The sequence below is a fragment of the Leucoraja erinacea genome, chromosome 11, assembly GCF_028641065.1.
Source record: "Leucoraja erinacea ecotype New England chromosome 11, Leri_hhj_1, whole genome shotgun sequence".
NCBI lineage: Eukaryota > Metazoa > Chordata > Chondrichthyes > Rajiformes > Rajidae > Leucoraja > Leucoraja erinaceus.
In genome coordinates this window covers 59,898,169-59,923,977 of record NC_073387.1, presented here as the reverse complement: position 1 = coordinate 59,923,977, position 25,809 = coordinate 59,898,169, and the positions used below count along the sequence as shown (strand labels likewise).

At 44.7% G+C, this 25,809-nt stretch overlaps 1 protein-coding gene across 1 annotated transcript in view; it reads left to right on the top strand.

Annotated features, from left to right (window-relative positions):
• Nucleotides 1–541: 541 nt before the first annotated feature.
• LOC129701864 (shootin-1-like) overlaps nt 542–25,809 on the top strand; it is a 62,524-nt gene continuing 37,256 nt past the window's right edge. The window contains exons 1-2 of the mRNA XM_055643353.1: nt 542–755; nt 12,699–12,759. Coding sequence (XP_055499328.1) covers nt 672–755; nt 12,699–12,759 — 145 coding nt within the window. The 5' untranslated portion in view covers nt 542–671. The remainder of the gene's footprint in view (nt 756–12,698; nt 12,760–25,809) is intronic.

Below are 25,809 nucleotides of genomic sequence, written 5' to 3'. Positions count from 1 at the left end.
TGAGTGGGTGGGGGGATGTCGGGGGGAGTAGGGTGAGTAGGGGAGGCGGGGCAGGGAATGGGGGTGGAGTGGGTAGAGCGGTGGGGAGGGTGTTGGGTGGGTGGCGGTGATGCAATGGGAACCACCATTCTCTGTGGCAGGGGATGGTGTGTGTGTGAGGATAGTGGGGATGAGGTGGAGTGTGTGTGTGTGTGTGTGTGTGGATGGGGGGGGGTGTGTGTGTGTGTGTGTATGTGTGTGTGTGTGTGTGTGTGTGTGTGTGTATGTGTGTGGGTGTGTGTGTGGGGGTGTGGGTGGGTGTGTGTGTGTGTGTCTTTGTGTGTGTGTGTGTGTGTGTGTGTGTGTGTGTGTGTGTGAGTGTGTGTGTGTGTGTGTGTGTGTGTGTCTTTGTGTGGTGTGTGTGTGGTGTGTGTGGTGTGAGGATAGGGGGGGGGGGGGTGGGGAGGGTGTGTGTGTGTGTGTTTGTGTGTGTGTGTGGATGGGGGCGGGTGTCGGGAGGGTGTGTGTGTGAGAGAATAGTGGGAGGGGCGGGGACCACTATTCTCTGTGGCAGCCCCGCTTTTATCAAAGGGCAGAGCAGGAGAGGGCGGGGATGCACGGCACATGCTCAGTGCTGTCTCTACTGCCTGCCCAGCTGCCGGCTGCAGTGTCTCTGCCCGTGGCTCGCTACCATGCTGCCTTGCCCCTCCATCCCGGCCATCAGAGAAGACCTGGTGCAGGAAGAACAGCATGAAGTCGGCAAAATGAAAGTGGAGGTGGGTAAACAGCGTTACGTCTTGTTGACTCCGCTCCACAAACAGGATTACACATTCTTTGTAGCCCTCTGCGGGATATCTTGCAGTCATCCATCGGTGGTAAAAGTTCAATCATATTTTAGCATTTTGTCAGCATAGATATTAAATCTATGTTTATTATTATTTATTATTTCAACCAGAAAAGAAAGGTGGCACACCTTAACATCTGCCAGATCAGTGCATTGATCATTTGCGCAATTTTAATTGAGAAAATGCATGTATGAAACCCGTCAGTTGAGTATTCATTCTCCATCCCGAACAGTAGCCGGCTCAGTGGCCCAGGGCGGGGAGGTTGGGGAAGATGCGGAGCGGCCAGACTCTGCTGCTGCGGCAAGAGTCGGCCACGTTCGAGGTGGAGCCTCTTGTAAATACACCGTGACACAATGAGCAGAACACAACGGTGGGGTCGGGCTGTAGAGGGGAAGGCGAGGGCGACACGGGGTTAGTGAAACACATGCTGGGTTTGGGAGATCATTCTGGTCAAATGGGAATGATTTGTGAAAGATTAGCAAGCCAATTGATGAAAATATTATATCGGCGGGCGTTCCCTTCAATTTGTGTCGGAAGATCATGCAGTAATCTGCAGTCACTTCAAATACACTCTGGAAATCTGAGAAACATTCACCTGAGGATGAGCATTTATACCTGAGGAACACAAGGAAAGATGCTTCCTCCATCGACAAAGATCAGTTCAGGAAGTGGGGACTTCCTTCTCGCACTAATCCAAAATATGTTCTTTATAGATTTTCTTCTCTGTAAAAGGTGTCTGGTACCCAGGTTTGTGCCAGTCTGACAGCTCATGTTACAGAGGGAGAGAGCTTTGATCGCAGCGGTGGGAATAGCCTGGGGCACCGTGTCAGTCGTGGTGACACAGTCAAAGCTTTTCCATTCATGGGCTGTGCTGTGGGGCGGTGTTTGTACGTAAGGCTTCTTTTCAAGGGAGGAGTTGCGTTTGCTGAATAACAAAGAACACATCTTGTACACAGCTGAAGACCCCATCTTCCTAAAAAATCATTGATTCATTGATTCCATTTTTTTTTTACAGTTTGCAAATCAGTGCATTGAGATAAATTTACCGAAAATTGAGTCCTAATCAGTAATATTAAATGCACCAGGAAATATCAGCTGTCTACTCCCAAAATATGGTTCTACCAGTCAATTTGTAGATAGAACATAGAGAAGTACAGCACAAGAGTCCAGTCCTTCGGCCCACAATGTCTGTGCCAAACATCATGTTAAGACCATCATTTATATCATCATCATCATCATCGGCCTCTCCTCTCCAGAGGGTATCATTTATGTACCTCCACATCCCTCCCTTTTCTGCATATCCGTGTGTTTATCTAAAAGCTGTTTAAATGCCACACATCTGCCTCAACCCCCTTTGTAAAAAGAATACCCCATCGCTTTCATTTTCTCTCTTTCCCTCTCTTTTTTTTGTCTTTCGCTCTGTTTTTTAGTTGTGGCGTTTGATTTCTCAGTGCCCGTGTTGAAGTGACTTCACATCAGTCATCACACTTACACTATCATCCCAACCTTGCACAGTCACAATAACTCGGTATTATGGGCTGGAACCTTGCAGTGACAAGTTGTCAAACTGCCTTCAATACATTTGACAAATATCTGACCACGAGCTTGGAGAGGGTGCAAAAGGCAACAAACGACCAGCTCTGTCCCAAACATGGATTGTTTCCTTGCGATGTAAGCAGTCAGGAAAGGTTGATGAGGGAGTTTGATTGAGTGGGACTATTTGCGGGATGGGATGGGATGCCGTTGATGGGATGGGATGGGACTATTCTCAAGTTCAAGTTCAAGTTCATTTATTGCCATGTGTCCCTGTATAGGACAATGAAATTCTTGCTTTGCTTAAGCAGAGAGAGAGTTAATTCTGGAGGATTTTAAATAATCAGAAAGTAAGGAATTAAAAAAAACCCCATAATAGTTGTGATTTGGATTGCATTACTTGAAGGTGTCCAAAGTTTCAAACGTGGAGCAGATATTTGTATGAGAAGGAAATAAGTATATAGTTACATAGCTCAGGAACAAGTCCTTCAGTCCACAATGTCTGAGCATGCTGCCAAATTAAACTAACCTCCTCTGCTTGCAAGTGAATAACTGCTTCATCTAGACTTAATGACCACATACATTATCATTGATCTTCCCTGCCATAAACATTTCTATTATTCAATTTCATAGTCAGCACTACATCAGTTAGTCCGTGGTGTTATGATTTTGCAAGATGATCTATGTGCGGCTGATAATATATGAATCATAGTTTAATCTCGATATCAGCTGGATTAATCTACATGTACAGCATCAATGGGTCCTGCAACATTGTATATGTAACAGGAATCACCACATAGGCACGGTAATGAAAGAAGTGAACCTTACTTAACAAGGAGACATCTTTAAATGGAAAAAGGCTGGCTGGGAGATGTAATAAGGATGAGCAAGCTGGAGGGATTGCCAGACGCCCTGCTCCCATGAAACAAAGAACAGGGTAAAGTGTCTGCGGAATAATCAACCAAGCAAGGCTCAGAGTGTGGGTTGAGAACCTGTTATTTTCCGAAGGAAGGGTCTAACATTTGTATTCTGACTTTAGAGTTGCCGCAGCGAAATTAACTCCAGTGGGAGGAAGTAGAGCAGACAAAGCTTAATGAGACTGCTTGGCTCGGCTCACCGGAGAGGGTCATGAACAGTGTTGTCTGCTTGTTAAATTCAATGAAGCAGTTTTGTTACGCGGGCGGTTGTGATTATAAATCCTTTGCTGTACGCTCTTGCAGTTAATCTGGGGGGGGGGGGGGGGGGGAGAGATGTTGATATACAGTGCCCTCCATAATGTTTGGGACAAAGACCCATCATTTATTTATTTGCCTCTATAAACCACAATTTGAAATTTGTAATAGAAAAAAATCACATGTGGTTAAAGTACACCTTGTCAGATTTCATGAAAGGCCATTTTTATACATTTTGGTTTCACCATGTAGATATTACAGCTGTTTATACATAGTCTCCCCATTTCAGGGCACCATAATGTTTGTAATTGCTCAGGTGTGTTTAAATGCCTCCTTAATGCAGGTATAAGAGCTCTCAGTAGCTAGTCTTTCCTCCAGTCTTTCCATTACCTTTGGAAACTTTTATTGCTGTTTATCAACATGAGGACCAAAGTTGGGCCAATGAAAGTTAAACAAGCCATTATGAGACTGAGAAACAAGAATAAAACTGTTAGAGACGTCACCAAACCTTAGGCTTACCAAAATCAACTGTTTGGAACATCATTAAGAAGAAAGAGAGCTTACTAATCGCAAAGGGACTGGCAGGCCAAGGAAGACCTCCAGAGCTGCTGACAGAAGAATTCTCTCTATAATAAAGAAAAATCCCCAAACACCTGTCTGACAGATCAGACACACTCTTCAGGACTCAGGTGTGGATTTGTCAATGACCACTGTCCGCAGAAGACTTTATGAACAGAAATACAGAGGCTACACTGCCACTGGTTGGCTGCAAAAATAGGACGGCCAGGTTACAGTTTGCCAAGAAGTACTTAAAACGGCAACCATAGTTCTGGAAAAAGGTCTTGTGGACTGATGAGATGATGATTGACTTATAACGGAGTGATGAGAAGAGCAAAGTGTGGAGGAGATAAGGAACTGCCCAAGATCCATAGCATACCACCTCATCTGTGAAACACGGTGGTGGGGGTCTTATGGCCTGGGCATGTATGGCTGCTGAAGGTAATGGCTCACTTATCTTCATTGATGATACAACTGCTGATGGTAGTAGCATAATGAATTCTGAAGTGTATAGACACATCCTATCTGCTCAAGTTCAAACAAATGCCTCAAAACACAATGGTCAATGGTTCTACTTCTTCTTGTGTATGGCGTGCACAGCCTAAAGTTGTAGGACAACTTGTTCTATTTGATCTTATTTGATTGTGCACGCCAGGTTGATTGCATTCGTCCAAACAGGGCGGACCACGTGAAGGTTTCAATCTCCCACCCCCGGCCAGTGGTTCATTCTATAACAAGACAATGATCCCAAACATACTTCTAAAGCAACAAAGGAGTTCTTCAAAGCTAAAAAACGGTAAATTCTTGAGTGGCCAAGTTAATCACCTGATCTGAACCCAATTGAGCATGCCTTTTACATGCTGAAGAGAAAACTGAAGGGGACTAGACCCCAAAACAAGCATAAGCTAAAGATGGCTGCAATACAGGCCTGGCAGAGCATCACCAGAGAAGACACCCAGCAACTGGTGATGTCCATGAATTGCAGACTTCAAGCAGTCATTGCATGCAAAGGATATGCAACAAAATACTAAACATGACTACTTTCATTTACATGACATTGCTGTGTTCCAAACATTATGGTACCCTGAAATGGGGGGACTATGTATAAACACTGCTGTAATTTCCACATGGAGAAACCAAAATGTATAAAAATGGCCTTTATTAAAATCTGACAATGTGCACTTTAACCACATGTGATTTTTTCTATTATAAATCTCAAATTTTGGAGTAGAGAGGCAAATAAATAAATGATGGGTCTTTGTCCCAAACATTATGGAGGGCACTATATGCCACAGGGGGTAGTTGAGGCCAGTTCATTGGCTATATTTAAGAGGGAGTTAGATGTGGCCCTTGTGGCTAAGGGGATCAGGGGGTATGGAGAGAAGGCAGGTACGGGATACTGAGTTGGATGATCAGCCATGATCATATTGAATGGCGGTGCAGGCTCGAAGGGCCGAATGGCCTACTCCTGCACCTAATTTCTATGTTTCTATGTTTCTATATCAACCTTTGCTGTACGCGATGCATTGTGCTTAAAATCCTAGTCCTTTCTTGCTTCCTATGGGCAATAGGAACCTATTTTAATGTGACCAGACAACTAACCTGACCAGGTGATGAGATATGGTCAGCGTAAATCCATTAAGTACAACTACCCTGTGGGTGTTAACCAGTATCTAAAGGTTGGAAGTAGACACATTGAACTACAGATGCTAGTTTACAAACAAAGACAAACAGAGGCCTGTGTCTAGTGGTGTGCCTCAGGGTTCAGTACTGGGCCCGTTACTGTTTATCATCTACATCAATGATTTGTATGAGAACATACAGGGCAAGATTAGCAAGTTTCCTGATGATACAAAATTGGGGTGGTTTTGAAGATAGTGAAGATGATTGTGAAAAATTGCAGCAGGATCTGGATGGATTGGCCATGTAGGCTGAGGAATGGTTGATGGAATTTAATGAAGAGAAATGTGAGGTATTGCATTTTGGGACGTCTAACAAGGGCAGGACCTTCACATTGAACGGTAGTCTGGGGAGTGTTGTGGAGCAGAGAGATCTAGGAGTACAGGTGCACGGTTCATTGAAGGTCGAGTCGCAGGTAGATAAGGTGGTCTAAAAGCTTTTGGCACATTGGCCTTCATCAGTCAGAGTATTGAGTATTAAAGTTGGGAGGTCATGTTGCAGTTGTATAAGACGTTGGTGAGACTGCATTTAGAATACTGTGTTCAGTTTTGGGCACCATGTTATAGGAAAGATATTGTCAAGCTTGAAAGGGTTCAGAGAAGATTTATGAGGATGCTGCCAGGACTAGAGGGTGTGAGCTATAGGGAGAGGTTGAGCAGGATGGGTCTCTATTCCTTGGAGCGCAGGAGGATGAGGGATGATCTTATAGAGGGGTATAAAATCATGAGAGGAATAGATCAGGTAGATGCACAGAATCTCTTGCCCAGAGTAGGGGAATTGAGGACTAGAGGACATAGGTTCAAGGTGAAGGGGAAAAGATTTAATAGGAATCTGATGGTTAACTTTATCACACAAAGGGTGGTGGGTATATGGAAAAAGCTGCCAGAGGAGGTAGTTGAGGCTGGGACTATCCCAGCAGTTAGAAAGGTACAAGGATAGGACAGGTTCACATGGACCATGTGCAGGCAGGTGGGACTAGTGTAGCTGGGACATGTTGGTCGGTGTGGGAAGTTGGGCTGAAGGGCCTGTTTCCACACTGTATCACTCTATGAATCTATGACACAAGGTGCTGGAGTAACTCAGCGGGTTAGGCAGCATCTCTGGGGAACATGGAAAGGAGACGTTTCACATCGGGTCCCTTCTTCACACTGAAAAGTCGTTTGTCCATGTTCTCCGGAACTTCTTAGGATTAACAGATGTCTTCTGAATTTTGTAGGAATTCATAGAGTCATAGAGTGATACAGTGTGGAAACGGGCCCTTCAGCCCTACTTGCCCACACCGGCCAACATGCCCCAGCTACACTTGTCCCACCTGCCAGCGCTTGGGCTGTATCACTCCAAACCTATCCTATCTATGTTCCTGTCTAACTGTTTCTTAAACATTGGGATATTCCCAGCCTGAACTACCTCCTCTGGCAGCTTGTTCTATACACCCACCACCCTTTGTGTGATAAAGTTACCCCTCAGCTTCCTATTAAATCTTTTCCCCTTCACCTTGAACCTATGTCCTCTGGTCCTTGATTCCCCTACTCTGGGCAAGAGACTGTGGGGCATCTACCCAATCTATTCCTCTCATTTGGGGTTTGTATATGTGTATTTTTGTGCAATGGTGCACACTGCAAATTAAATGAAAGATTTTTTTCTACCGAAATGTGCATTAATGAACATAATTTAATTGACCGTACCAATTCAATGCTATAAACAAAATATAGAATTCCTGTATAATTTATAAGAATCAATACTGTCTAGCCAATTATCGTCTGAAAATAGATTACTGTAATGCCATCATGCGCTGAAATTAACGATGTTTGCATTCTCTTTAAATCAATTAATGGCATTTCCTCTTCCAATAATTTTCTATCTCCACTCTGTTCAGTTGAAAGCCTTTTACTGGCAATAACCATATAACCATATAACAATTTACAGCATGGAAACAGGCCATCTCGACCCTTCTAGTCCGTGCCGAACACATATTCTCCCCTAGTCCCATATACCTGCGCTCAGACCATAACCTTCCATTCCTTTCCCGCCAATATAACTATCCAATTTATTTTTAAATGATAAAAACGAACCTGCCTCCACCACCTTCACTGGAAGCTCATTCCACACATCTACCACTCTCTGAGTAAAGAAGTTCCCCCTCATGTTACCCCTAAACTTCAGTCCCTTAATTCTCAAGTCATGTTCCCTTGTTTGAATCTTCCCTACTCTCAGTGGGAAAAGCTTTTCCACGTCAACTCTGTCTATCCCTCTCATCATTTTAAACACCTCTATCAAGTCCCCCCTTAACCTTCTGCGCTCCAAAGAATAAAGCCCTAACTTGTTCAACCTTTCTCTGTAACTAAATGTTTCCAAGGTTGCTGGTGTATCCTTTACACCATACATTCTGTGGGGGCATTACATAACATCAGCCTGGGTTACACGTGCTCTTTGCGCAAGACACAACATCAGCCTGGGTTGCACGTTCCATGAGCAAAACACAATATCAGTCTGGTCAGCCTAGGTTCCATGTGCCATGGACAATACACAATATCCGCCTGGTTATGTGTGCCATGGACAATACATGTGTGCCATGGACAATACACAATATCCACCTGGTTATGTGTGCCATGGACAATACACAATATCCACCTGGTTATGTGTGCCATGGAATAATACACAATATCCACCTGGTTATCCACCTGGTTATGTGTCATGGGCAAGACACAACCTCAGCCTTGGTTATACGTTCCTTGGGCAAGGCTAATGCTGCTAACTCTGCTCAACTATCTGAACTTCCAACTGGACCTTTGGATTACAAGCAGAGTGTTGGGTAAATGACTCAATTTCCCATTATCAACTGAAAGATATTGAAATCAGATGTAATAATTAAGACATGTTTTTCTTTCATGACTAAAATGCTTTAAACCCATCAACAAACTTGAAATGTTGTGATATAGGAGACACAGCAACCGATTACACAGCACAATCAAACAAATAAGCTCATCAGACTGAAGGGTCCCAACATATGATGAAAGAATGGATAGACTGGGCGTATATTCACTGAAATTTAGAAGGATGAGGATATATAAAATTCTTAAAGCATTGGACATGCTAGATACAGGAAAAATGTTCCCGATGCTGTGGGATACAAGAACCAGGTGTCACAATTTAAGAATAAGGGGTCGCCCATTTAGGTCTGGGATGAGGAAAAACTTTTTCACCCAGAGAGTTGTGAATCTGTGAAATTCTCTGCCACCGAAGGCAATGGAGGCCAATTCACTGGATGTTTTCAAGAGAGAGTTAGATATAGCTCTTAGGGCTAACGGAATCAAGGGATATGGGGAGAAAGCATGAACGGGGAACTGAATTAGGATGATCGGCCATGATCATATTGAATGGCGGTGCTGGCTCAAAGGGCCGAATGGCCCACGCCTGGACCTATTTGCTATGTTTCTCTGTTTGTAACATGCCCATTCCCTCCACAGATGCTGTCTGACCTGCTGTGTTCCTCCAACACTTTATATTTTAGCTCTATGGTATTGGCTGAGGGATAATTGGGGTCAGCACACTGGTTGTTCTGCTGCCTTACAACGTCATGGAGCCGGGTTTGATCCTGACTGCGTGAGCTGTCTGAATGTAGTTTGCACTTTCGCCCTGTGACCACGTGGGATTTCTCAGAGTGCTCCGGATTCCTCCCATATCCCAAAGACATGCATGTTTGTAGGTTATTTGGCTTCTGTAAATTGACCCTAGTATGTAGAATAGAACGAGTGTATGGTGATCACTGGTCGGAATGAACTCAGTAGGCCGAAGGGCCTGTTTCCACGCTGTATCTCTAAACTAAACTAAGCCGCTGGCCAAGGGAGCTCCTTACTGTTCCCACAGATCAACAAGGGTGTCTCACCTTCAATAGCGTGTTTAATGCCTGACCCAGAGGATGAGATTGTCACCACACAGCCACAGCTAGTGCTCTCTGTGTTGCTCCTGCAAGGTCCTGACCGAGACCATCTCACACGACCACAGAACCCAAACCTGCCCTGGTTGATGTGATTAAGTGCTGACTCACTGAACCTACAGAGATTCCGGGGAGCTTAGATACCAATGCCAGCCTCTGGCAATCCTTCCAAGTCTGAAAGACTCATTGGGTGCGGTCACAAAGCAGTTTTGTAAACTGAGGTCACTGGTAAAGCCCTGAGAACCGGTGCAAAGGAGCAGCACCTGTTTTCAGTGAGTGCACAGAACACCATCAAAGGAATCTTTACAGGCAGTTCACTTTTGACACTGATTGAGCATTCGTTCAGGCAATTCTTGCAGCCAGACCAACAACTGTAAAATACTGGCACCTGAATGAGAAATGGGGGCTTTTTGCATCTTATCAACCCAATGAGCTGAGGAGCTTCATTAGCCAATGAGCTCAGGGGTCTCTTTGCTCCTGATTTCATTCACTTACTGGAAACCGTCACCGAGTCGGTTCATTCATTGAATCATGGAATTTTATGCAACTGAAACAGGCTATTTGGTGAAGATATAGTGAAAGAATGTTTGATTGCTGTGCAGGCAAATCACACCATGCATGAGTACAATCATTCCATACATGTGCACATGTGATAGAGGGAGAAGTAAACAATGTGGAGGAGTTGCATCAGTAATCAGGAGAGTGTTATGGCAGCACTTGGACAAGATGAACCACTGAGGCGATATAGGTAGAGCTCAAAAATAAGAAAGGTGCAAACACTCTAATGGGATTATACGCTTGGCCTCCTGTGCCATTCCAATAGGAGCACATTTACCATTCCGAATAAGGTGTGAACAACCTTTAGGCATGAATCCATCGTCAGTGGTTTTAGATAAGGCTTGTCGGCTCACACATCACGAGAGAGTGCCCTAAAGAGTATCAAGACCTATTATGGACCCACATTGGCTTCCAGAAAAAGTCCCCTCAAGCTCACAGTGTAAATTATTGCCATTTGAATAATTTACAAAGAGCATTGGAGCAAAATACTGTTTCAGTTCCCCTTCCCACAGCCTCTGATGGGAAGAAGAAAGATCAGACTGATTACACAGGTGACATTAAGAAACATCAAGTTCATGGAAGGATAGCAACACATTACAATAGAACATCGACTCACAGAAATGTTTCTCAGTTATGAAACCATACCATCCTCCACAACCACCAAATTTCAGCAGAAATTGTAATATTCAGGAAACTCAGGATATAGGTTTACGGTTATTATTGTCACATACACGAAAGGGACAGAAAAAAGCTTCATTTTGTGTGCTATCCAATCAAGTCAGATAATACTATATATAAATACTACCTATAAATGCAGTTGTCAAACTCAAGTATAATAGATAAAGCAAAGGGGAAGATACAGAGTGCAGAATATAATTCTCAGCATGTAGCGCAACAGTTCCAGAGACAAAGTCCAATGTCTGCAGACATCGTACAGAGAGGGTCAGAGCCTGTGACTTGGTTAAATTGGTAAAATCTGTAGATTTATTAAATTATTTTTGTTAGTGGGGAAGCAGTGCAGTGTAAGTGATATTGGTTGAGAAGAACAATTGTTGCTCTGAGGCTTTAAGGATTGTATTACATGACTAACATCTCTATGAACTGCAGGGAAAGTTCAGATGCAATCTGTGAGAACTCTTGAATAACCAGGCACATCTTGTTTGATTTCTTGGAGTGTAAGTCCGTCTTTTCTGCAGTGGACTTTGTTAGAAGTTAAGAACTCATAGAATACATATTCCTCACAAGGACCTGGTCTTGGCATGTGCATTAAACACAAGATGCTACGTCAGTGGACGATTGCTGAATAAAATGTTACACCAAGGTCACTTCTGCCTTATCAAATGCACAGCATTTTTCAAAATACATTAGACTCCAAAGCTTTTGCTTTCCTCATATAAAACAAATTCAGCCCGATTGAATTTCAAGGACAATCAATCAGAATCAAATAATGTGGATATTAATGGATTCCCCAAGCTCCTTGCCAGAGGTCAGAGAGAAATTCACGTTCTTCTCCGCAGGGAGAGTAAATGTCCTGAAAAATTACATAGTTTAATAAGCACAAGACCAAGTTCATCAGGCTGGTTGGTATCTCTCAGCTTTCCCTGATACATAACTGCATGAGTTTCGAGGCACAAATTTCTGGATGAGGAAGCAGGCCAAGTTTGGAGGACCGCTGTCACATGGACACGAGGCAGCAGACCCATGATCTCCTGCTACCAAAGCTGCTCACACAAGCTGTTGTCCAGCACTTCACTGGGCATCTCAGCTGTAGCCATATCATACATTGCACACACGGCCAGAGGTGCACACATGAGCAAAGAACCGCAAACGACACACATAACTGTACTCGGGAGTAGAGGGGAGATAGACAGTGTAACATGGTGCAGTGAACCTCTTTATACCAGTTATCACCCCTCTACTCTTTCAGTCAGGAAGAACAGGCCTGACCCGAAACGTCAACTGTCATTCCCTGCACAGATGCTGCCTGATCCACTGAGTTTCTCCAGTACTTTGCTCCAGTACCTGCAGTCTCTTGTGATCCACATACATGTTTTCACAGCTGATGGAATGGAAGATGTGGGTTTACAAGGCCACAGAATACAAATCAAGACACTGTGGAAAGAGAAGAGAAAGTGTTCGGTAAAGTGAAGTGCTCATTCCTCATCATGGACAATGAGAATTTGGTATCTTTATCTTGTCTGTTGGAACTCTGTAGCTTCCATCCCAGTTCCACTCACCACCTAATGTAGAATATGAACACAAGCAGCCACCCTCAGCTGCAAATCCAACCTGTTCCCATCAGACTGGTCTTCAGGGTTATGCTGTTTTTGTGAATAAGACATGGCTGTTAAAAACTTTACAATGGTTATTATGGTTTAATTAGCTGTTGTGTGACCTGATCACTGAAGAACAATCTTATTCGTTTATCCCCTTTAGTGTAAGCGACTTGTTCGGGAACGAGATGAGGCTGAGAGGCAGCTGAAACAGATTAAACGAGGTATGTTTATCCCATTTTCCTGTTCCTGAATCTGATGGTTTCAACCTTTTGTATCTGCTGCCAATTGGGAATGGGGAGAAGAGGGAATGACTGGATGATCCTTGATTAGGTCAGCTGCTTTCCCAAAGCAATGTAAAGTATAGATGGAATTAATGGTGGAGAACATGGTCTCAGGGATGGACTGGGTTACATCTATAACTCCCTGCAGTTTCTTGCCATCTTTCAAAGGGCTGTTCCCAAACCAAGCTGTGATGCATCCTGACAGTGTGATTTCTATGGTGCATCGGTTGAAGTTGGTGAGAGTCTTTGGAGACATGCCAAACTTCCTTAGTCTTTAGAGAAAGTTTATGGCAAGTTGATCTTTAGCTACTGTATCACTGTTGATTAACTATGTTAACAAAGCTCTGTAGATAAGAAGTCAATCAATCTTATAAGCCAGGAGTTGTTCAGATGATGCCAGCGTTGCCTTGTTGATACATCAAAAGCAATGGATGATTTAAATTAAATTAAATAAAGTACGGCACTGATTCTAATCCCTCTTGGCAATCAGTAACTGTCAATAAGTAAAGAATGAAGAATACACCAATTAATGCTGCAATTTTAACGTGAAATGTATTAATTGAACTAATTGTTCATGGTTCTCACCTTTAATCTATTGCCAGTATTAAGGAGAAAGATGGTTTATTTATTGTCTTTGGTAATAAATATAGCACTGTACACAAATATAATTTGCTGCCTTTAGGAGTTTCATTGCAAAGAACCCTCATTATAAAACAATTCAACAAAGCCAAGTCCATCGTGGTTGACAAAAGAGTCATTAATCCAAACATTCACTCTGAGCAGAACAGAGAGATAGAAACATACTGTAAAAACATAGAAAATAGGTGCAGGAGTAGGCTCTCCGGCCCTTCGAACCAGCACCGTCATTCAATATGATCATGACTGATCATCCAAAATCAGCACCCCGTTCCTGCTTTTTCCCCATATCCCTTGATTCCTTTAGCCCTAAGAGCTAAATCTAACTCTCTCGGATCTAGGAGTGCAAGTACTTAGATCCCAGAAAGTGCCATCACAGGTACAATGGCCTTTACTAGTCAGGGTATTGAGTGTATAAGTTTTGAGTACTGAAGTTCGGATGTAGAAACAAGAAACGGCTGATACTGGTTTACACAAAATAATGCAAATTGCTGGAGTAACTCAGCAGGTTAGTCAGCATCTTTGGAGAATATGGATAGGTGAGGTTTCTGGTCGGGCCCACCTTCAGACTGAAAGGATTGTCTACCAATTAGTTCAGTTCAGTTCAGTTTAGCTTATTGTCCCGTGTATCGAGGTACAGTGAAAAGCTTTTGTTGCGTGCTAACCAGCCAGCGGAAAGACAAGACATGATTACAATCGAGCCGCTCACAGTGTACAGATACATGATAAGGGAATAATGTTTAATGCAAGGTAAAGCCAGTAAAGTCCGACTCATGATAGTCCATGAGTTACCGATGAGTAGATAGTAGTTCAGGACTGCTTTCTAGTTGTGGTAGAATGATTGGCTATTCCTTGACGATTGAAGTGCAGGAGACTGAGCAATGATCTTAAGGAGGTGTATAAATTCACGAGGGGAATAGATAGGGTGAATGCACAATCTTTTACCTAAAATAGGGGAATCAAGAACCAGAGGATATATGTTTAAGCTAAAGGAGGAAAGAATTGAAAGCTGTGAAGAAGTTGCTTCGCGGGTTCCTATTAAAGATGGACAGGTACATAAAAAAAAGAGGTAACTTAATCAGATTTTTCAAGTCAAGATTGTTTAATTGTAATGTGTACCAAAACGATACAATAAAATTCTTACTTAAAGCAGCACATGGTTTTGTAAACATGTACTCAAAAGATAACTGCACTTTGAAGGATAAGCAGTGTCTTTAATACCGTGTGGAATTTATCGCCAATGCCCAACCTTTGTGTGCATGGGGGTCTAGATTACCTCTACTAGATTATTTACATGTCCCAACAGAACCTGGAAAGAACTTTCTGAACAGAGAGTATAATGCCCACGTTTGTGTATGTTATGTTTGTCTGGGTTTATTCTGTTGGGAAAAAGAAATGCAATAGAAATTGTGCTCCGTTATAGTTGATAGATATATTTTGTCTCAATCATTGGTACATTATATATTACTGACCCAAGGAAACTGCTCCAGCCCCCTCCTGGTCCCTTGGTGGAGGGAGGGTTGTTACAACATGTGCTGTCACTAATGGAGTGGGATGAACAAGTTACCTTGTTTGTGCTCTGTGCACTCACTGTGCAATTGCATTAACACCATGTCGCAGGGAACAGACAGACAACATTATTGTTCGATGGGCAGAGTCCTGAAACCAACCTTGATTTGTGATGAAAGATTAGAGATAAAATAGAAATTATAATCCAATAAAAAAAGACAGGAAAGGAAGAATGAAACAGATACTGCCAGCAATTAGTTGGATTACCCATTTCGGGTCATCAAGCGTGAGTTACATTATATCGGATTCAGTCTCCGAGCTCATAAATAAATGACTTGTTCAGCTTTTGTAATAACAGAGGAATGGTATTGGTGAAGGGAAGATTTCATTATTCTTCTGAATAATTCAGCTCTGGGTCTCAATAATTCAGCACTGGCTGCCCTGACTGTAGTGTCGATTTACACGCAGGCCTTTGCTCTATTTTTGCCATGAATATAATAGAGAATGGAACTTTTATTATTCTGTTTTCATTGCTCCATTGTTGGATTCACTTACCTCAATGAAGTAAGGTTTTGAGACTTGATATTTCACTACCTTGCTTCATAGATGGTTATTTTCATATTTCCTTATTCTTGCTGTTTGCTGTTCAAATTGTGTCTTGCCCTCTGTAAGCACGAGCTGTGCTTTATCCAAACATCAGAAGTACATCCATGTATTTGGGACAACACACACATGTATTATCATACCACTGAGGGCACAATGAAATAAATGAGAGGCATTGAGCTCTGACAGCTGGCCTGTGTGGAAGCCTGAGACACAAGAGTGACCACAGATAAACACCTTCAATACAATACAATTTATTTGTGTCATTTGAACCTCATTGAGGTTCAAACGATATTTGGTTCTGGAGTCATACACACAAGAAAAAGAACCAAGACACAACACAATTTACACAAACATCCACAACAGTGAATCTCCTCCTCACTGTGATGGAAGGCAAAGTCTTATCTCTCCCCTGCACTCCTCATTCTCCTGCCGATGTCGGTCAAAGCCCCCGGCGGGCGATGGTAGGTGTCCCACAGCCATTAATGCCGCGCCGGGTGATGTAAGGCCGCGCTCCGGGTCTTGGTGTTAGAGCCCCCGGCGGGCGCTAACAAGTCCCGCGGCCATTTAAAGCCACGTGGGGCGATGTAAGGCCCCACTCCAGGTAATTTTCAACCCCGCAACTCGGGCAGGAGAAGTCGCTGTTGAGGAAGCCCCGAAAAGCGGTTTCCCAGCAGGGACCCGCGGGCTCCCGGTGTCACCGTCCACCAGACCTGCGGTTGGAGCCTCCGAATCTCCGAATCTCCAGGGTCAGGTCACAGCCGCGCGCGCCACCACAGCTCCTCCCGCTCCGAACTCGGCCAGCTCCGCGATGGTGGGTAAGTCCGCAGCTCCGCGACTGGAGCCCCAGGTCGTTCCGGCTGGTGGCCGCTCCACGGTGCAAGGCCCCAACGACAACGGAGACCCGACAGGGAAAAGGCCGGGTTCTCCATGCAGGGGAAAGATTTTAAAAGTTTCCCCTCCCCCCGCCCCCTACACACATACCCAGTTAAAAAGAAAAGCACTTTAAACTACATTCAAACGCGACCAAAAAAAAAAAAACCGACAGACGGACTGCAGAGGTCGCTGCGACGTGAGTCGTGCCGCCCACCCACCTCAACATAAAACATAGAGTAGTAGAGCACAGGAACAGGTCTATCAGCCCAAAATGTCTGTGTCAAACATGATGCCAAGTAAAACTAATCTCCTCTGCCTGCACGTGATCAATATCCCTCCATTCCCTGCATATCCATTGTCTATCCAAAAATCTCTTCAATGCCACTATTGTATCTGCCTCCCCCACAACCCCTGGCAGCAAGTTCCAGGCATACACCATAAAAAAGCTTGCCTTGCACATCTCCTTCAAGCTTTGTCCCGCTCACCTAAAGCTATGTTCTCTACTCTTTGACATTTTCACCCTTGGCAAAAGGAGTCTGACTGTCTACCCTATCTATGCCTCTATGACAGGGCAAGTCTTGGTCTTCATGCAAAGCAGATCCACTCTTACTTTTCACATCTTGTACGGGACCTCAAACTGACAGAATGCAAACTTAATCCAATTCCCATTCAGTTTTGACATCCGTCAGAACAAGCCTTGGTCAAATCCAAAGTATGTTCATTTGCTGCCGGACTATAGCATTGTCATGCCACCATTATAGAGCTTATAGAAACATAGAAAATAGGTGCAGGAGTAGGCCATTCGGCCCTTCGAGCCTGCACCGCCATTTAATATGATCATGGCTGATCATCCAACTCAGTATCTTGTACCTGCCTTCTCCCCATACCCCCTGATCCCTTTAGCCACAAGGGCCACATCTAACTCCCTCTTAAATATAGCCAATTTTACTTCGGAGTCACGTGAGTGACTACGTGAAGAACCCACCCAGCGCGCAGGCGCGGCATTACGTCAGCAGTGCAACAGCGGCAGCAGCTGGAGCCAGGCTCTCCAGCTGCAGCATAAAGACGAGACCTCAGGTAAGTGCCTTTTTTGTTACAGAGTCGCGCTAGAGAGAATAATGGCCTCTCGCAAGCGACCAGCCAGGAGGACTGCCTGCCCTACTCCACCCGAGGACGGGTCCATAGCGGGACGGCAGCCTCTCGCAGCGGAGGAGCTTTTTCAACGCTCCCGCTCACCCGACACCGAGCCGCCCCCAGTGCTGCAGATCTCAACGCCCCGCACAGGGAGGAAGGCGACACAGAAAACCGACCGGCCGGTGTCCTCCGATGATTCGGAGGAACGGGAACACTCTCCCCCACCGAAAAGGGGAGACGCTCGGATAAGCTGCATGAGGCAGCTCCTCGAGCGTATGATTAATGAGGAGATGCGGCATCTCCCAGGAGGACGGGCTTTGGCCTCCTCCTCTCCACACCCTTCTGTACCCTCTATATTCGAGGGCAGTAAGGGAGGCCAGGACTGGGCTGGCCTATCCCAAGGGCAGGCGGAGGATATCGTCAGCATGCCGGGCGTGCCGGAAGAAGAGCTACTGGGTGTAGTGGGCCGATATGCGGCACCACCAACAACTGGGATGGTGTTGCCACCCAGAATGGCGGCAACTATAAACAGGCTGTCCAACAACCCGCTGCAGGACAAGGCTGTCCAGCAGGCCCTTGACAACTACATCGCGCCCGAAAATTGCGAGGCGCTGAGGGTCAAGACGGTAAATGGGCAGATCTGGAACCAGCTGGGGCAGCACATAAGGGCTCAGGAGGTCAAAATGCAGCGAGTCCTGAAGCTCCACTCAGCAGCCGTCACCGCCTTTGCTCGGTCCGTTGGGGATGAAGACCTGACCATACCCCAGCAGGATGCCCTCGCACTGATGTGCAGCACCACGTATGAGCTAAACAACCTACGGCGGGACAACATCAGGCCTGCCCTCAACCCAACATATGCCGGCCTCTGTAAAGCTCCAGCGCCCGAACGACAGGCGCTGCTATTTGGTGCGGATCTGGCCAAAAGGCTCAAGGAGTTGGAAGAGGCGGCAAAACCAGTAGGCCTCATGAGGGCAGGGCCAGGACCGAGCAGGGCGAAGACACCCAGTTGGCCGCACGCCTCGGCAGCCACCAGCAGATACCGAGCTGGTGAAAGCCTGGTGACCGCCTCCCACTACCCCCAGTGCTCTTTTTTAGAGCGGGGCCCAGGGCGGAGCCGTGGGAAGATGCACTGCCCCACCGCAGCACCAACACGGACAACCTTGGGCCAGACCCACCGGAAACGACCCCACAAGTGAACATGGAGGTAGGTGGGTCTGGTTCCTGTCAACATACACAGACAAAGGGTGTAGTATATAACAGGGGGACGTTTGAGGTTCTTCAAGCATGTTTGGTGCTCCCTTACTAACAATCAGTTTATACTCAACAGTATTAGTGGATACAAGATTGAATTCAAACCAGGCGTAGAACCGCCAGTTCAGCACATGCCCCAAAGGGTGTTCCTTCCCTCGGCAGTTGAGAAGGTAGAAGGACAAGCTGAACTTGATCGGCTCGTGGCTAAAGGCATCATAGAAATGACCACACACGAGCCGCAAGAATTTGTATCAAATATTTTTCTCAAAACCAAAAAAGATGGTGGATGTCGCATTATTATTGATCTGACATCACTCAATCAGTCTGTTGAGTATCAACATTTCAAAATGGAGACATTTGTCACTGCCAGACAACTGATCTCCAAGGGATACTACATGGCAAGCATAGATATCAAAGATGCTTACTATTTGGTACCCATTCATAAAGATTACTTTAAATATCTGAAATTTATCTGGAGGGGCCAGCTATGGCAGTACCGAGCTTTGCCCAATGGTTTAACGACAGCTCCCAGACTATTTACGAAAATTCTTAAAGTGGCCATGAAGAAATTGAGAGAACTAAAACATTTAGTAGTGGCCTATCTGGACGATGTTCTCATATTAGGAAGAACACGGGAACAAGCTGTCGCAGGAGTGTTAGCCACTAAACAACTCCTTGAAACTTTGGGTTTTATCCTCCACCCAGATAAATCAATATTGGAGCCTACTACTAACATGGATTACTTAGGCTTCACTATTGACACGATTCACATGACTGTCACTCTGCCCAGAAACAAAACAGTTTCACTCATTGAAGCTTGTAGCCATTTAATTGCCACACCGCAACCTAGAATACGGCATGTAGCCAGAGTTATTGGCTCTATAGTAGCAGCATTTCCGGCTGCCCAACATGGGCCCTTGCATTATCAAAATCTACAAAGAGCAAGGACTCATGCATTACGCCTTCATAGGGGGCATTATGATCGCAAAATGGATTTACCCGCTGAAGCCAAATCAGAACTTCAGTGGTGGGTTGACAATATTTGGCACAGTCACAGTCCTATCACCGTAACCAATCCTAACATAACCATTGCAACGGATGCCAGTGCTTTAGGCTGGGGAGCTACTAACTCCAAAGACAGCACAGGTGGCAGATGGACTAACTCAGAGGCATCGCTACTACAATCACTGGGCATTAACTTTTTGGAAATGCTCGCCGCCTTTTATGGGCTAAAAGCATATGCATCTGGTATGCGACACGTGCATGTTAGAATTATGATCGACAACACTACGGCAGTATCTTATATCCAGCACATGGGTGGCATTAAATCAGTATCATGCGACAAATTAACTGCTATAATCTGGCAATGGTGTGTCGAGAGACATATTTGGCTATCAGCTGCCTATTTACCAGGCAAGCTAAATTTAGTGGCGGACACCAGGTCACGAAAATTCAACGACAACATCGAATGGATGTTGGACCCAAAATCATTTGCTAAAATTATCAAGCAATATGGTACGCCAGATATAGATTTGTTTGCGTCTAGGTTAAATCACCAACTACCCATGTATGTGGCTTGGGAACCAGACCCAGAGGCAGCAGCGGTAGATGCCTTCACGCTGGACTGGGGAAATTTCTTTTTCTATGCTTTCCCTCCCTTCTGCCTCATCAGTCGGGTACTCCAGAAAATTCAGGCAGACTCAGCCTCTGGCATTCTGGTCGTGCCCGACTGGCCTACCCAACCATGGTTCCCAATGTTCCACGACATGGTGGTAGAGACACCAATGGTCCTTCAACACCACCCCCAATTATTGACTCACCCGGTAACTGGCATTAGCCATCCATGCCACCAAAAATTGAAACTCCTGGTTTCCAGATTTTGAACAGGCCTTACCGGGGATTGGGGTTATCAGACAGAACAATCACCACCATGTCGGCATCCCTGCGAGTTTCCACCAAGAAACAGTACCTGACCTTCATCAGGAAATGGGAACAGTACTGTCTGGACGCAGGGACATCCTACACGACGACTTCGATCTCGGATGTGCTGGAGTTCCTGGCCCACCTGCACCATGATCTCAAGATGAGCTACAGTGCCATCAATACGGCTCGGAGCGCACTGTCCGCATACCTCATGCCGATAGAACAGCATAGTGTGGGATCCCACCCTCTAGTCATCAGACTCCTTAAGGGGATCTTTAATACCAAACCCCCTACACCTAGATACACTCACATGTGGGATGTGAGTGTAGTTCTCACACACCTTCGAGGTTGGCCTCCGGTGGGATCCCTGAGCCTGGAACAGGTCACTTACAAAACCCTCATGCTCATGGCGCTTGTCTCAGCTCAAAGGGTTCAGTCGCTCCATCAGCTTAATCTGAACTACATGGTGACCACCCCAGATACCATTACTTTCACCATGCCGGGGTTGGTAAAACAAAGTAGACCAGGTACATCAAACTCCCCGTTGATCTTCCGGGCTTACCCTCCAGAACCTAGGCTGTGTGTGGGTGACCCACCTTCATCATTATCTAGACACAACCCAAACGCTAAGAGGGAGAGAGAAAGCCTTATGGGTTAGCCACAGAAAGCCTTTTGGACGGGTAACCAGCCAAACATTATCCAGATGGTTGAAACAGGTCCTCAGCATGGCAGGGATTAACACAAAATGTTTTTAATCCCATTCAACCAGGGCAGCGTCCACCTCAGCGGCGGATAGGATGCAGGTTCCCCTCGACCACATCCTCAGAGCAGCGGGATGGTCAAGGGAATCGACATTCCAACGATTTTACAACAAACCGCTGATGGAACAGGACGTCTTTGCGGATACCGTTTTAAAAACCGCAAAGTTATGATTTAAAGCCCATGGGAGCTATTTTGTTTTTTTTTATAGTTAATAAATATTTCTTTTATAACTAAACAAACTTGTTGGTCTCTAGCTACCACTTCCTCCCTCGATGATCTTTCGGCAGTGAGTGATATAACTGTTACACGGTTTGAAATCACAGACCTTTGAAGTCTTCACGTAGTCACTCACGTGACTCCGAAGTAAAATAGTAAGATTAAACGAGTACTTACCAGTACGAAGTTTGATCTGTATTTTATGAGGAGTTACGATGAGGGATTACGTGCCCTCCGCTCCCACCCTCATTATATAGATCAAATTCGGACTAATGTCTCGTTGGTCTTCACTATCTTTACTTCAACTAGTGTCTATCTGTGATTCCACACCGCTGCTTGGAAGTATGCCGCGCCTGCGCGCTGGGTGGGTTCTTCACGTAATCCCTCATCGTAACTCCTCATAAAATACAGATCAAACTTCGTACTGGTAAGTACTCGTTTAATCTTACTATTAACTGGCCTCAACTACCCTCTGTGGCAGAGAGTTCCAGAGATTCATCACTATCTGTGTGAAAAATGTTTTTCTCATCTCGGTCTTAAAGGATTTCCCCGTTATCCTTAAGCTGTGACCCCTTGTCCTGGACTTCCCCAACATCAGGAACAATCTTCCTGCATCTAGCCTGTCCAACCCCTTAAGAGTTCAAGTTCAAGTTCAAGTGAGTTTATTGTCATGTGTCCCTGATAGGACAATGACACTCTTGCTTTGCTTCAGCACACAGAACATAGTAGGCATTTACAACAATGCATAGTAGGCATTTGAACGATAGAAATTACAAGATCAGTTCCTTCCAAGTGTTACGTCATTCCAAAGAAAGACATACCCACTGGACTGGATATTATGGGTGTTATTATCATTGAGAACCATTTTTATCTGGGTCTATGATCAATGTTTGAATGTGTGGCTTTATGAAGCACAGTTCCGGTTAATTTCGAACCAGCTTCTTCCTTCCCCAATACCCAAGCAGTCATAACATTTAACAACACTTTATTGAAATTGTTTGTTTATTCCACGGTAAAGGCCAACACGCAATATACCGGGCTGCACCCGGCTGCTTAATTTTTGTGATTCATGGACAGTAATAGTCTTTTTTTTGGTTCCTCTTTCCGAAGCCTGCCATCTATCTTACTCTTTCTCATGTTAAACTCCATTTGCTAAGTTTTCATCAATTATTCAACCTATCCGTACTCAGTCACAGAGTCCTAATATCACAACATGCTGGCCATTCATTTCATCGGGATACTTGGATACCTTACAATCTGTTCCCTCCTTCCGTTTATTAATATAAATCATAAATAATTAAGGCCATGAGCTGATCCTAAGAGCACGCTACTAGATACATCCTCCCAGCCTGAGAAAGACCTGTTTATTCAAACTCTTTATTCCCCAACTTTAAAATTATTTTTCATCCAATCTCACTGCGGATTTACCTCTGGTTCAATATGAGATAATTTTACATGATCCCAAGGAACTCTGTAGGAAACAAGGTCATCCGATGCTAGTCTGATGCAGAAATCATCTCAGATGCGCAAGCTTGGAACAAGCCAGAAAGCGGCCAGAAGAACATGAAATAACATGGAGCTGCTATGTAGTTGCTATATATCAGCCATCATTGAATGGCGGAGTAGACTTGATGGGCCTAATGGCCTAATTCTTCCCTTATAGAAAATAGTTGCAGGAGTAGGCCATTCGGCCCTTCTGAGCCTGCACCACCATTCAATATGATCATGGCTGATCATCTAACTCAGTATCCTGTACCTGCCTTCTCTCCATACCCCCTGATCCCTTTTGCCACAAGGGCCACATCTAACTCCCTCTTAAATATAGCCAATGAACTGGCCTCAATTACCTTCTGTGGCAAAGATTTCCAGAGATTCACCACTCTCTGTGTGAAAAATGTTTTTCTCATCTCGGTCCTAAAAGACTCTCTCTCCCCTTATCCTTAAACTGTGCTTGATTGTAATCATGTATTGATTTTTCACTGACTGGTTAGCACGCTACAAAAGCTTTTCACTGTACCTTGTGGACTTAACAATAAGCTAAACTAAACAAAAATTCACTTTGTGTTTGACAGCTTGGCCAGACTTGACAAAAGGGGATGTGCAACAGATGAGATTAGTTGATGTTGGCATCATGTTCAGTATAGACATTGTAGGCCGAAGAGCCTGTTTCTACGCTGTACTGTTCAAAATGAAGTGGAGCTAAACCAGGATTTTAATAGCCTGAAAATAGAGTTGTGCATTAGGAGAAGCAAGAACAGATGCAAACAACTCCTTGAATCACAGTTGCTAGTGCTCCGAAACACATGAAGAAGATTTCACATCAAACACGTTCGTTATTTGTTCCAGTTTAGCTGGGGTCTGTCTTGTGCAAAGACCATTGTCAGTGTTCTTTGCTGTGGCTGAGTCAGGTAGTCTGGATGCGATGTTGTGATGCTGTTGTGACGCTGAAAGTGCTCCTCATCCGCCCTCTAGCCTCGGTGACAAAGGGCACGAAAGGACAGCTATCAGACAGCTATCAGACTAACAGGGGTCAAAATGCACGAAGCATTTGTCTGTGTTTACTGGGAGCCTGTTTAAGGTCCAGTGAACTGGAAAATTGATGTCAAAATAAATGGAGAGGGATTTGAAAATTACAGAAACTGTTAACAACATGGTTTTATTTCACCCGCTGAAAGTGGATTTAGATTACACAGCCCTTTAAGTAGCTTAATCTTCCCCGAGCCAACAGGCTTGGTTTAGATTGATTCTATTTGAATCATTATCATGGTAATTGTCTGATTAAGCTAGTTCCAGGGGTTGGCCTAGATTGCTATATAGTTACTTAATCTCAGAACTGTGCAGTGCATTTGCAGATGGTCACAGAAGCATCAGACTGGTGACAAACAATGCATCTGTCTTAACTGTAACTGTTTGACATTGCTCATGCTTCTCCCATTCAAGTGTGGAGTCATCAAGCAGACTGTGTCACACCTGGCACATCTTTGTCAGTCTCAGTTCCATGGAGGATTCTCACCTCTAAGCCTGATGCCTGTTGATCCCTTGTGCACCTGAGGTTCTTGTGCATGGAGGTTCTTGCCCTGACCACCCTCATGTCACCATGGCAACATCTTCCTGAACTGCCTCTGTTCTCCCACTCAGCCACTTCCCACAATAATCCTTGCCACGTACCCACGATTGACCTGGGCGGCTGACCCCCCCTCCATGATTTGTTGGTCAATCCTCACTCCATCACTAGGCCACACTCCCCCGAGACTTGTCTGTCTCCATGGACCAGCCTCACTTCCTAACTCCCTCCTTACAATGGATGTTGAGGAACACCTTTTCCTGTCTTGTGTCGATTCTTCAGCGTTTGATACCCGTGGGCCACAAGTGTTGCTACATCATCCCTGGAGGAACCCATTGGTGGGCTGCACCTGCCTCTTTCACATACCTGAGCAGGTGCAGTATAACCTCTTGGTCAAGGGTGTCTTTCTTTGCAGGATGGGAACACAGTCCATGCTGGGCTCAGCATCAACTTAGGAATTCTTATGTTCAGTTAAAACCTATTTCCTTGACGTGTTCAATCAGGCACCAATATTAGTGTAGATATAAGGAACTGTAAATGCTGGTTTACAAAAAAAGACACAAAGTGCTGGAGTAGCTCAGCAAGTCAGGCAGCACCTCTGAAGAACATGGATAGGTGATGTTTCATGTTGGGACCCTTCATCGTTGCTAACATTAATACCAATGATAGGACTGACTTCTCTTGGTCTTGTATAATCCGATCATATTTGGTAAACTGATATGATTAATTGATTAATTAGAAACTCAGCAATAAGCCAATATTCATTATTAGTCTTCACGGGAAACTTTAATAAATGGTTGGAAGCATGATATTTTGTAGTAATGTAAGCAGTTATGTTAAATTTAGTTTATTCAGAAAACATTCTCTCAGAGATGGCATCTGGTGTCGGTGGGGGTCATAAGGTCATAAGTGATAGGACCAGAATGAGGCCATTCGGCCCACTGACTCTAAAAGCTTCTTTAGATATATGTAAAAAGGAAAAGATTAGTGAAGACAAATGTAGGTCCCTTACAATC